This window comes from Mobula birostris, chromosome 6 (assembly GCF_030028105.1).
Source record: "Mobula birostris isolate sMobBir1 chromosome 6, sMobBir1.hap1, whole genome shotgun sequence".
Taxonomy (NCBI): Eukaryota; Metazoa; Chordata; class Chondrichthyes; order Myliobatiformes; family Myliobatidae; genus Mobula; species Mobula birostris.
The window spans coordinates 97,485,036-97,498,850 of NC_092375.1; the positions used below are offsets into that span (position 1 = coordinate 97,485,036).

At 43.7% G+C, this 13,815-nt stretch overlaps 1 protein-coding gene across 5 annotated transcripts in view; it reads right to left on the bottom strand.

Moving 5' to 3' along the window:
• Positions 1 to 13,815, bottom strand: part of LOC140199215 (phosphorylase b kinase regulatory subunit alpha, liver isoform-like) — a 213,253-nt gene that overhangs the window by 191,890 nt on the left and 7,548 nt on the right. For all 5 annotated transcript variants that reach the window (XM_072260901.1, XM_072260902.1, XM_072260903.1 and 2 more), the window contains exons 3-4: positions 12,034 to 12,192; positions 3,058 to 3,105 (exon numbers count right to left, since the gene is read on the bottom strand). In XM_072260901.1, the coding sequence (XP_072117002.1) occupies positions 3,058 to 3,105; positions 12,034 to 12,192 (207 nt within the window). The remainder of the gene's footprint in view (positions 1 to 3,057; positions 3,106 to 12,033; positions 12,193 to 13,815) is intronic.

The following is a 13,815-nucleotide window of genomic DNA, read 5'->3' on the forward strand; positions in this document are numbered from 1 at the left end:
GGTTCTTTGTGGTTGTCTAAGGAGACAAATCTCAAGGTATAATGTATTCATTCTTGTATAATGTACTTTGAACATTTGATAAAGGACTGCAGATATAATTTGGATGAAGGTGGAGCATGGAATCAAGTGAGGGAGATGGAGGAGGAGAATGTGGGGTGGTAGGCAGATAGTGAGTAGTGGAGGGAAAGAAACGGTGATGGGATCCGGGATAGGTGTAGGAAGAAATAGGTTGATCAGGAGGAGAGGAGTGCCAGAGGAGGAGCAGTTTACCAGAACTGGGAGAATTCAATGTTCATGCCATCAGGTTGTATTGCATTTATTTCTTATGTAGCCCCCCTGGCCACCCTCAGGGTCGCTCGGCTCGCTGTCGTCTAGGGAAACAGCCTCGGCCCCGCCAAACTGGATAATTCCTTTGTGTGGATGCTGTGTGAGGTACCCCACCCCGCCCAAATAACAGACATTACACCAGATGCAATTAAATGATTTACAGTTTATAGATATTACTGGAACTATATAATTAAAAGAGAATAAAATATAAAAGGAAAATAAAAGGCGCTACACTTATCAAAGTTCAATCTCTTCGTGCACAAAAACCGTTGGAGCTCAAGGACCTTCTTCTTCACCCTGCGACCCCCTCGGACCACCGCGACCGGCCACCGGGGACCAACAACGGTGGTCGACCAGACGCTCCACACGAGTCCGTCTCCGTCTCCTCGCCGAACGTCCCGCTCGGGGTCCCACCCCGTTAGCGGACTCACAGCACCTCGTCCATCCTTGTCTTGCTCTCCCGCCTTCTGCCCCAAAACCCTGCGCATACAGTATCTTCAAATACACCAAAACCATAACAACTATCCCAATTGGTTAATAGCACTCTCTTATCAGACTCTAAAGCAAAAACAAGCTGCTAGCGCAAACTTTTCTCAGTGTTTAACACAACAAAGCCGCATTCGCCAGATTAACATAACAAAGACGCCATTTTAATTAGCCTCCGCAGTAACATAAAAATCAAAACCCCCCTACACTTACATCCTTCACGAGTGGAAATCTTTACATTCTAAATCTAAATGTGCAATCATAGTAATTTATAATAAAACAGTCAATGTAATATAGAGTACACTCAAATCAGCGTGAGTTCATCAGTCTGATGGCCTGGTGGAAGGAGCTGTCCTGGAGCCTGTTGGTCCTGGCTTTTATGCTGTGGTACCATTTCCTGGATGGTAGCAGCTGGAATAATTTGTGTGGACCCAAGTGATCCCAATCAATGATCCTAAGGGGCCCTTTTCACACACCTGTCTTTGTAAATGTCCTGAATCATAGGAAGTTCACAACTACAGATGCGCTGGGCTGTCCGCACCACTCTCTGCAGAATCCTGCGATTAAGGGAGGTACAGTTCCCATACCAGGCAGAAATGCAGCCAACACGAGGAAATCTGCAGATGCTGGAATTTCGAGCAACACTCACAAAAAAATGCTGGTAAACGCAGCAGGCTAGGCAGCATCAGGGTCTCAGCCCGAAACGTCGACTGTACCTCTTCCTATAGATGCTGCCTAGCCTGCTGTGTTCACCAGCATTTTTTGTGAGTGATGCAGCCAGTCAGGACGCTCTCAATTGTGCCCCCGTAGAAAGTTCTTAGGATTTGGGGGCCCATACCAAACTTCCTCAACCTTCTGAAGTGAAAGAGGCACTGTTGTGCCTTTTTCACTACATAGCTGGTGTACACAGACCACATGAGGCCCTCGGTGATGTGGATGCCGAGGAACTTGAAGCTGTTCACCCTCTCAACCCCAGACCCATTGATGTCAATAGGGGTTAGCCTGTCTCCGTTTCTCCTGTAATCCACAACCAGCACCTTTGTTTTTGCAACATTGAGGGAGAGGTTGTTTTCTTGACATCACTGTCAGAGAGATGACTTCTTCCCTATAGGCCACCTCGTTATTGTTTGAGATAAGGCCAATCAATGTAGTGTCATTGGCAAATTTAATTAGCAGATTGGAGCTGTGGGTGACGATACAGTCATGGATATACAGGGAGTAAAGGAGGAGACTCAGTATGCAGCCCTGAGGGGCTCCTGTATTGAGTCAGAGGGTTGGAGGTGAGGGAGCCCACTCTTACAACCTGCTGGCAATCTTGTAGAATAAAAGATGCTGTTCCTCTAGTTTTGTCTGGTCTCACCCTGTCAGTAGAGGAGGCTGACAATAGACAGGTTTGTGTGAGAATGGGGAGGATAACAGGCCAACTATATGATTGTCTCGTAACAAACAATCCCTAGATTGTCTAGCACTAATGGGTTTAAAGTACAATGCATTTAATGCAGAAATCACAATCCAATATCAGATTTCAGCTTCCTTTTCAGTACTATAGTTGTTAATAAATGCATTTATCTTTACTGTGGGGGAAATGACCCAGGAGAGCTTTAACATGAAATACCTATACCCACACATCATATTTATATGCTACACTTGGTCCAAAAACAACTTCAGCAACTTAAAATTGCAGAGAGTTTTATCTGTTCCTCTTTCTGCACCTGCCTGTGTCTAACTTAATGCTTCGGTACTTGATTCCTGGCTCCCACAACTTAGTGAGCCAGCTTCCCTGAACACCTCCCTCTAGTGCTTCCTGGGAGAAAGCAGCTGCTCTCTGAGCATATTTGGGAGGTGTGTTATATTAATGTCTCATTCCCTGACTTAATTTACCATTGGTCCTCAGTGAAGCCTGTGATAACTTGCATATTAAATGTCTCAGACCTCTCACTTTACATTCCTTTCCATCCCCAACTCCGAAGATGCATCTTCATCTCCAAAGGTACAATGCACTTCCATTGATACGAAGTTTTTCAACATAATTGAACTGGAATTATTTTTACCAGCAATGTTTGAAGAAAATTGCAGAAATTAAAGTTGTAAAAGATCAGGAGGAAATCAGAATCCCTGCAGTAATGGAAATTCTACAATTAATGTATACTTGCTCTGCACTAATTAATCAGGAATTGTTGAATTAATCAGTATGATATGGTGCTATCAATTGATGAAACAAACAGATTAATACAAACAACATACCTGTCTTATCATGCATTGGAGGAGCCCCCTCATTAACTTCACAACACTCTGTGGAAACAAATAATCGGTTCAGATCTTCACACACATGGCTTGCCGGTGAATTAGATGAACCACCAGTCCATCTAAATATTTTAACGTCAATAAAAGAACCTGAAATAAAAGGGTCTAAACCACCCTTTAAGCCCTGGCAGCATCCTAGTGGAAATACTAACAGGAAGCATAGTCTTGGCCCATTGAGTGACATCAGGAAATACTCGTACGTATAACAGATAGTGGTTTCTCAGTCATAGAGCACAGGTAGGTGAATAGCGAGGTGCCATGAGGAACTTTGGGGGGAGGGTGGAGAGGCACTCCTCTGAAAACTACTTCTTTAACATTAGATTATTTTAAAACTATCTTTACAATAGAAGCTAACTGTTCTGCAAATAACAATTTCTGAGCCTTGTTCTCTAATATACCAATGTGGCTACAATACAAGGAGAAAACTTGGTGATATTTCATTGGTTTCAGCATCTTCTTGTAAGCGGCTTCCTTTTTTTTATGTCACTGCGTAGTCTAATTAAAATGGCTTCTTTGTTCTGTTATGTTATAATTGAAAGGGCTTCTTTGTTATGTTAACTGCTGAGAAAGTCCTCCTGCTAGCAGTTTGTTTGGATCACGTTACTGATAAGATGATGTTACAAACCAATTGGGATAGTTGTTATGCTTTTGGTGTGTCTGTAAGATATTGTATGTGCGAGGTTTTGGTGCAGAAGGTGGGAGAGGGAGACAGAGGATGGACCAGGTGCTGCGAGTCCACTAACGAGGTCAGACCCGAGCGGGGCGTTCATAGAACATAGAATAGTACAGCACAGTACAGGTCCTTCGGCCCACAATGTTGTGCCGACCCTCAAACCCTGCCTCCCATATAAGCCCCCACCTTAGATTCCTCCATATACCTGTCTAGTAGTCTCTTAAACTTCACTAGTGTATCTGGCTCCACCACTGACTCAGGCAGTGCATTCCATGCACCAACCACTCTCTGAGTAAAAAACCTTCCTCTAATATCCCCCTTGAACTTCCCACCCCTTACCTTAAAGCAATGTCCTCTTGTATTGAGCAGTGGTGCCCTGGGGAAGAGGCGCTGGCTATCCACTCTATCTATTCCTCTTATTATCTTGTACACCTCTATCATGTCTCCTCTCATCCTCCTTCTCTCCAAAGAGTAAAGCCCTAGCTCCCTTAATCTCTGATCATAATACATACTTTCTAAACCAGGCAGCATCCTGGTAAATCTCCTCTGTACCCTTTCCAATGCTTCCACATCCTTCCTATAGTGAGGTGACCAGAACTGGACACAGTACTCCAAGTGTGGCCTAACCAGAGCTGCATCATTACATCGCGACTCTCGACTTATGAGAGCTAACACCCCATAAGCTTTCTTAGCTACCCTATCCACCTGTGAGGCAACTTTCAGGGATATGTGGACATATACCCCCAGATCCCTCTGCTCCTCCACACTACCAAGTATCCTGCCATTTACTTTGTACTCTGCCTTGGAGTTTGTCCTTCCAAAGTATACCACCTCACACTTCTCCGGGTTGAACTCCATCTGCCACTTCTCAGCCCACTTCTGCATCCTATCAATGTCTCTCTGCAATCTTTGACAATCCTCTACACTATCTACAACTCCACCAACCTTTGTGTCGTCTGCAAACTTGCTAACCCACCCTTCTACCACCACATCCAGGTCGTTAATAAAAATCACGAAAAGTAGAGGTCCCAGAACAGATCCTTGTGGGACACCACTAGTCACAATCCTCCAATCTCAATGTAGTCCCTCCACCACCACCCTCTGCCTTCTGCAGGCAAGCCAATTCTGAATCCAACTGGCCAAATTTCCCTGGATCCCATGCCTTCTAACTTTCTGAATAAGTCTACCATGTGGAACCTTGTCAAATGCCTTACTAAAATCCATATAGATCACATCCACTGCACTACCCTCATCTATATGCCTGGTCACCGCCTCAAAGAACTCTATCAGGCTTGTTAGACACGATCTGCCCTGCACAAAGCCATGCTGACTGTCCCTGATCAGACCATGATTCTCTAAATGCCCAGAGATCCTATCTCTAAGAATCTTTTCCAACAGCTTTCCCACCACAGACGTAAGATTCACTGGTCTATAATTACCAGGACTATCCTTACTACCTTTTTTGAACAAGGGAACAACATTCGCCTCCCTCCAATCCTCCGGTACCATTCCCGTGGACAACGAGGACATAAAGATCCCAGCCAGAGGCTCAGCAATCTCTTCTCTCGCCTCGTGGAGCAGCCTGGGGAATATTCCGTCAGGCCCCGGGGACTTATCCGTTCTAATGTATTTTAACAACTCCAACACCTCCTCTCCCTTAATATCAACATGCTCCAGAACATCAACCTCACTCATATTGTCCTCACCATCATCAAGTTCCCTCTCATTGGTGAATACCGAAGAGAAGTATTCATTGAGGACCTCACTCACTTCCACAGCATCCAGGCACATCTTCCCACCTTTATCTCTAATCGGTCCTACCTTCACTCCTGTCATCCTTTTTTTCTTCACATAATTGAAGAATGCCTTGGGGTTTTCCTTTACCCTACTCGCCAAGGCCTTCTCATGCCCCCTTCTTGCTCTTCTCAGCCCCTTCTTAAGCTCCTTTCTTGCTTCCCTATATTCCTCAATAGACCCATCTGATCCTTGCTTCCTAAACCTCATGTATGCTGCCTTCTTCCATCTGACTAGATTTTCCACCTCACTTGTCACCCATGGTTCCTTCACCCTACCATTCTTTATCTTCCTCACTGGGACAAATTTATCCCTTACATCCCGCAAGAGATCTCTAAACATCAACCACATGTCCATAGTACATTTCCCTGCAAAAACATCATCCCAATTCACACCCTCAAGTTCTAGCCTTATAGCCTCATAATTTGCCTTTCCCCAATTAAAGATTTTCCTGTCCTCTTTGATTCTATCCTTTTCCGTGATAATTATAAAGGCCAGGGAGCGGTGGTCACTGTCCCCCAGATGCTCACACACTGAGAGATCTGTGACCTGACCCAGTTCATTACCAGTACTAGATCTAGTATGGCATTCCCCCTGGTCGGCCTGTCCACATACTGTGACAGGAATCCATCCTGGACACACTTAACAAACTCTGCCCCATCTAAACCCTTGGAACTAATCAGGTGCCAATCAATATTAGGGAAGTTAAAGTTCGGCAAGGAGAGGAGACGGAGACGGACTCGTGTGGAGCGTCTGGTCGACCACCATTGTTGGTCCCAGGCGGCCGGTCAAGGTGGTCCAAGGGGTCACAGGATGAGGAAGGGTCCTGAGCCCCAACTGTTTGTGCACGAAGAGATTGAACTTTGATGAGTGTGGCGCCTTTTACTTTCCTTTTATATTTTATTCTCTATTAATTATATAGTTCCAGTAATATCTATAAAATGTAAATCATTTAATCGTATCTGGTGTATTGTCTGTTATTTGGGCGGGGTGGGGTACCTCACACAGCATCCACACAAACTGATTACCCAGTTTGGCGGGGCTGAGGGCTGTTTCCCTAGACGACAGTGAGCCGAGCGACCCTGAGGCTGGCCGGGGGGCTACATTCTAATAAAGTGGGGAGACTTGTTCCAATTCCTGATGCCCACTCAACAACACTCCCATGTCAATGATACCAGGAGTATTCTTGTTTTAATCCACACCCAGTGGCTGAACAAAACAATCGAGTGGGAGTGATACTTGGATGCAATAGGAAAGAGCACTGACAATGAGTACCAGAAGCCCTTGGAGAGCAAATTTTTAAATGAAATGTGGACACTTTGTCCATAAGTGACATGCTTACACTATCACTTCCACTAAATTTATCCTTGCTCTCCTGCCAGTATATTATTTCTGACTTGCTTCTCAGAACAGATTCAAAGACCTTGTTTCTTTCAGTGACAAACTCTGCTCTATTTATGACCCTAGTGCATTTGAACCATGGGATGATGTTGCTTCTTTGGTAGACCCCTTCATTCTAAGTACCCTTACCACAGAAGTAGCAAAGTTAGAGGTGTAGTCGTCAGCAGCAATCCCATCCCTGCAGCTTGAAGATCATGTGTTTAAACTAGGCTGATGATGGGAATGTTGCATTATTGTAGAAGCCTCCTTTTAGACAAGACACTAAACCAAAGCTGCATTTTACTGTATCACAATGGCGTGTACTGGAAGAGCAACAGAGCCCCCTGAGGATGGCTGAGTTTATCGCTTAATGAGTACCAGGGACTCTCATTGCTGTTTGAGCCCTTGTCAAGGTATTGACAGAACTGGCACCAAAGGGGTCTGCCCACACTTCGTGCAGCCTTGGAGGGGACAGCATTCTAGCAGAGAGTCATTCTCTCATCTCATCTCCCTCCCATTAGGCAGAAGGTAAAAAGCTTGAACAGCTTCTGTCTTACTGTTGTAATAATCCGGAACAAAGTTCTTGGATGATGAAAATGAACTCTTGATCTCTCAGTCTATCTCATTGTTGTCCTTGCAATTTATTTGTCAGCCTGCACTGCACTCTCTGTAACAGTAAATCTATATTCCTCATTCTCTTATTGCTTTCCTTCTGAACCACCTCCAGCTCTTGTGTATGGAATGGTCGGTCTCAATGGCACACTATATCTTTCTTCAAGAGAAGGAGTGAGGCTATAGAACAGGGGTTTCCAACCTGGTGTCCACAGGCCCCTCAGTTAATGGTAGGAGACCATGTCACAAAGCAAGGTTGGGAACCCCTGCTATAGAGGGAGTTGAGTTTTTGAGTTATAAAGTTTATATGCAAGAAGAGCAAGCAAATGTAGGAGCTTGAGGGGTGACCTGTTCAGATACAAGATCATGAGGGGCATAAAGAGTGAAAGTGCTTAGTCTTTTTCCCCGGGGAAACTGTACTAACAACAAAAGGAAACAAGATGTTGGAAATCCGAGTAACACACACAATGCTGGAGGAACTCAGCAGGCCAGACAGCATCTATGGAAAAGAGTACAATTGACATTTCCGGCTGAAACGCTTTGTCAGTCCTGCCAAAGGGCTTTGGCCTGTAATGTTGACTGTATTCTTTTCCTAGATGTTGCCTGGCCTGCTGAGTTCCTCCAGCATTTTGTGTGTTGCGTAACAACAATAGGACATGGCTTTATCTCAGGCAAGAGATTTAAAAGGGGCATCTGGGGCAGTTTCTTCATACCAAGGGTGATGTGCATTTGGAATGAGTTGACAGAAATGATGGTTGAGGCAAGAGCATTACAAAATTTTAAAGCCATCATGGGTAGATGTTAGGATGCTTGGGTAGATGTGCCATTATCACTGGGCTACACAGACAGCATGGGCAGGTTTTGCTTAAGGGCATGTTATCACAAAGCATGAAAAGATGGCGGCACGCCATCTGGGTCCAAGCAAATGTAATCATTCATCCTTTATCTCCTTCTGATTGCAAGACACTGCTGGACATCAAGAACATCAATACAGCAGATCTACACCGTCAGTGAGTTACTCAATAGAAATGGAGCTGGATTTGTGTTGTCACCTGGGCTGGTGTACCGTTGCGAGGGAGTGCACCTTCCAACAAAAGGAGGGAGTGATCATCTTAGACATTTTTCATGTGATCACAAGACCTTGTTAGGCATTGGTAATGCACGTTCAGCTTCCTGGGGAGAATGATGGAGGGGGAGTGGCTGTGATGCAGTCTTGGCCCATCTGCCATGGGGTCATTTGTTGCAGCTGGTCCAGGAGAGGAGAGCTCTGGGTGCGCTGGAATCTGTACTAGGGTGGGGTCTGGCCCTCCACTGTTCAATCAGCACTCCAAAGTGGTATTTGCTCAGTGGAAGAACAAGCTAGAACAGGACAACATCCCATGTACTGTCTGTCTACAGGCCGCGCCACTTGGGCTGTAGTTTTTGTGACTCTTTTCTGCTATCATGACCATATGTGCTGTTGTGTATTGCACCTTGTCCAACGCTTTAGTTTGTCTATATTGAACGAACATTAGCCTTTAACTTTGATTCTATGACTTTTCAGTAGTGATTACCAACAGGGATGGTTATGTGCCCTAAAGGGGCGTTAGGGGAAACAAAAGTCATCAGGGAGCATTGGCAGAGGTGCAGTAAGCGGCATCCTAACTTGAGGCATAAGACCTGACCGAATGTTAGCAGAGCAGGCACTTCCAAAAAAGGATAAGGCACTGGATCATAGGAAGAACTATAGCTCTGCAGGTAGTGAGCATTTGTCGTCACAATGTGTCTGAAACTCGGCAATCTCATCGCACCTTATCAACCTAACAGACATTATTGGGGATGCATAAATTAGCAACCAGGGTGCCCACCAGTTTCCCCCGACTCGTGGCATAGAATGAGTTCATGCAATGTAACAGTAGGTAAGTACACCCTCTCAACTTTCTCTACAGATCTATGGAAAACAGGTCAAGCAACAATACAGCACTGGCCAGAACCAAATGGTGAAATAGAGCCAATCAGTGAGCCTGCCGACCCTGAGGATTCCTCTTGAGATGTTCAAAGCAACCTAATCACAGGACAATTTACAATAACCAATTAACCTACCGACAGGCATGTCTCTGGACTGTGGGAGGAAACAAAGCCCCAGTGGGGATGAGGTAGTGACTGGACAATCTCTGTCAGTGATGTTGAAGGACAGAAATACTAGCCAGGAGTGGTAAACTCACCATTTATTCAAAATAATTCACCCAAATGAAGATGCAACCTTTCCCACAATTCCTGGAGAAGCCTTCCTAACATCATTTCACTCTGGATTGGTCATCCATTCTTCTATATAATGGCAAGAAATAGCTTTAAATTGCAGAGCAAATGAATGAATTTTAATTGGACAACCAATCCTGCAAAACTGATACAAAAAAAATCTGAATGTTTTTTCTGGCAAGAATGAGAAGGCGGCATCCCATCAAGGGTCCTCACCATCCAGGACATGCTCTCTTCTCATTGCTCAATCAGGGAGGAGGTACAGGAGCCTGAAGACACCCAATACTTGAAGAGCAACTTCTGCCATCAGATTTCTGGATGCTCAATGAACTGTTCCTCCTTCACACTATTTACCTTCATTGTAGCTAACAGTAATCTGTTATGCCTGCACTGTGCTGCTGCCACAAAATAAATTTCAGTGACAATAAACCTGACTCTGATTCTAAATAATGTTCATAAGTGCAATAAATGTAACCAAGGGTCTAAAATTTGAGTTGTTTACTTCCTACATTAACAATGTACTTCAATGCAAGAAGTTTCATAGGAAAAGCAGGTGAGCTCAGGTCATGAATCAACACCTGGAGTTATAGAGCTGATTACAAAGTATTTCGAAGTTTTCATGTTTTGGTGTTTTACAACATTGAATCACTGGATTTAATTTGTCTTTTTTTTTGACACAGATCAACAGAAAAAGTGAAAACAGATCTCTACAAAGTGATCAAAATTAATTACAAATAAAACAAAATTGATTGCATAGTATTCACTCCTTTAATATAACACACCAAATGATCACTGGTGCAGCCAATTGGTTTTAGGAGTCACATAATTAGTTAAATGGAGATCACCTGTGTACAGTCAAGGTGTTTCAATTGATTGTAGTAAAAATACACCTGGATCTGGAAGGTCCAACTGCTGGAGAGTCAGTATCCTGGCAAAAACTACACCATGGAGTCAAAAGAGCACTCCAAGCAACTGTGCACACATACCACGTCAGGAGATGGATACAAGAAAATTTCCAAGTCACTGAATATCCCTTGGAGTACAGTTAATTCAATCATCAAGAAGTGGAAAGAATATGGCACAGCTGTAAACCTGCCTAGAGCAGGCCGTCCTCAAAAACTGAGTGACCGTGCAAGATGGGTCTACTGAGGGAGGCCATCAAGAGAGCTATGACAGCTCTGGAGGAGTTACAAACTTCAGTGTTGAAATGACTGCACGTACAATGACTGTTGTCTGGGTGCTTCACCTGTTGCAGCTTTATGGGAGAGGCAAAGAGAAAGCCACTGTTGAAATATTCTCATGTGAAATCTTGGCTTTGGTTTGCCAGAAGGTTCTATGGTTTGATGAAACTAAAACTGAGCTTTGGCCATCTGACTAAACACTGCACATCATCAAAAACACACCACCCTGACTGTGAAGCATGGTGGAGGCTGCATCATACTGTGGTGATTCTTCATTGCTGCAGACCCTGGGAGGCTTATGAAGGTAGAGGGTAAAATGAAGCAAAATACAGGGAATTTCGGGAGGAAAACCTGGTGCAGTCTGCTAGAGAACTGTGACTTGGAGTGACTTCCAGCAAGACAATGACCCTAAACGTAAAGCTAAAGCTAGACAGGAATGGCTTAAAAACAACAGTTAGTGTCCTAGAGTGGCCAAGTCAGAGTCCAGACTTCAATCCAATTGAGGATTTGTGGCTGGACTTGAAAAGGACTGTTCAGTCATGACCCCCACGTAATCTGACAGAGCTTGAGCGGTTTTGTAAAGAAGAATGGGGAAAAATTGCAGTCCAGATGTGAAAAGCTGATTGAGACCTATCCACACAGACAAGGCTGTAATTGCTGCCACAGGTGTATCTACTAAATACAGACTTGAAGGGGGGTGAATAATTATGCAATCTACTATGTTTAATAATTATAATAAATTTACACCAATTTGTAGAAATTTGTTTTCACTTTTACATGAAACTTTTGTCGATCAGTTTCAAAAAAGCCAAATTAAATACACTGATTCAATGTTGCAAAACAATAAAATGTGAAAACTTCCATGGAGGGGTGAATACTTTTTATAGGAATTGTATTTGCTGTGAAAGATATTCATTAAAACCATGCTACCTGAAGGCATGAATCTATTGGCATGAGGTTTGGAGAGGAAATGAATGATGTAGCAAGATGTCATTTCCTGCTTCTTTCATTAATATTTCCTTTCTCGCCACAACTGACCTGCTCGAGTTCATAAGCTTTGGCCTTATCTTCATCTCGGTCAGCATTCTTGCGGTAGGCTAATCCCAGGCCCCAGATAGCCAGGATGCTGTACACGTTGTCTCTCACCCAGGCATCCTTCTGATCCACACTCGCTGGCAACAGTCCCGTGACTGGGTTCTGAAAATATCAGGATGTTAATTAGAATGGCTACATTAAAAAATCATCTATTTCAATAAATTGACCTTAACATGGTCAATTAATAAATGCTGGACAGTGTGCACACAGCTTAAGTTATGGGAAGGCTCCAGATTGTTCCAGAAACATCAGTTTGAAACACAGTAACTGGGCAGCAGGGAGTTTAAACTCAAAAAGAAAATCAGATATTCATTCAGGATAAGTGCCTCAGAATAAGAAACCATACATAAAAAGACATTTAAGTCAAGTCCTGCTATCTCTACCAAGTCTAACCGATGTGCACCTTAAGATCCACTGATGTGATTGACCCTTAACACCTCAGTACCTCATGAGATGGGCAACGAATGCAAACATTCTGAACAACGGCCACATCCAACGATTGTTTTAAAATGCCCATTTTTATCAATCGCCATCCCATCCAGATGCAGTAGGGCTTGGTACGGTAAATGCTCTACTCAAAACCACAAGAAACTGCAGAGAATTGTGGAGACAAGAGAAACTTGATGCTGGGAATCTGGAGTGACACCTCAGCAGGTTAGGCAGTGGCTATGGAGTGAAATGAACTGTTGACATTTTGGGCCGAGACCCTTCATCAGGACTGATTTTCTGTGAGTTATGGATATCACAGAAACCAACCTCCCCTCTCTGGAATATGTTGCCACTTCTCGCTGCCTCAGTAAGGTAACCAACATCATCAAACACTCCACTTATTCCAGATATTTTCTCTTCTCCCCCTTCCTAATGGGCAAAAGATATCATTGGACCCAAGCAGCTTCTACAAGACCATTGAACAATCCCCTAGTACAATAAGATAGATTCTTGACCTCAAAATTGGCCTCAATGGTCTTGCGTCTTATTGTCTTCCTTCTCTGCACCCTCTATATCTGCAACACTACATTCTGCATTCTGTTATTCTTTTCCCTCAAAATGCTGTTGTAAAATGATTTGAATGGATAGCTTGCAAAATAGTTTTTCTCTGTACCCTGGTATCAATGATAGATTTGATAGCACCTGAACTACAATTCTTATGTCTACCTGCACAGCACTATACAGCAAAGGCAACACTATATTCTTCATCCTACCCCTGATGTACCTATGATCTGTCTAGATGGCATGTAGGCAAAGTTTTCCCACTATACCTCGGCAGATATGATAATAATAATAAACCAATACAGACTGATATCTGCAAGAGCAATCTATCTAACCCCACTCTCTACTCAAAGCCCTGCAAACTCTGTACGTCTGGAAGAGCTGGCAGTATTGCCCCAGATACTGCATGCCAGATCCTAACCAGTTGCTGTGCATAAAGCTTTTCCTCAGCCTGCTTTGGTTGTTTTTAACCAGCTACCTTTTAACTAATAGGAATAGTTTCTCTATTTATTCTCTCTGGACCCTTCATGATTTTAAAATCCTCTATCCTTCACAATTTTCTTGGTACCAGTGAGAACAGTGCCAGCTTCCCCAATCTCTCTATGCAACTAAAGTCCCTCATCACTGGGATCATTTAGTAAATCTCTTCTGCACCCTCTTTCAATCCTTCATCTCTCTCCTACAGGGATTGGACACTATACCCCAACAAATCAATATTTTATAAAAGTTCATCGT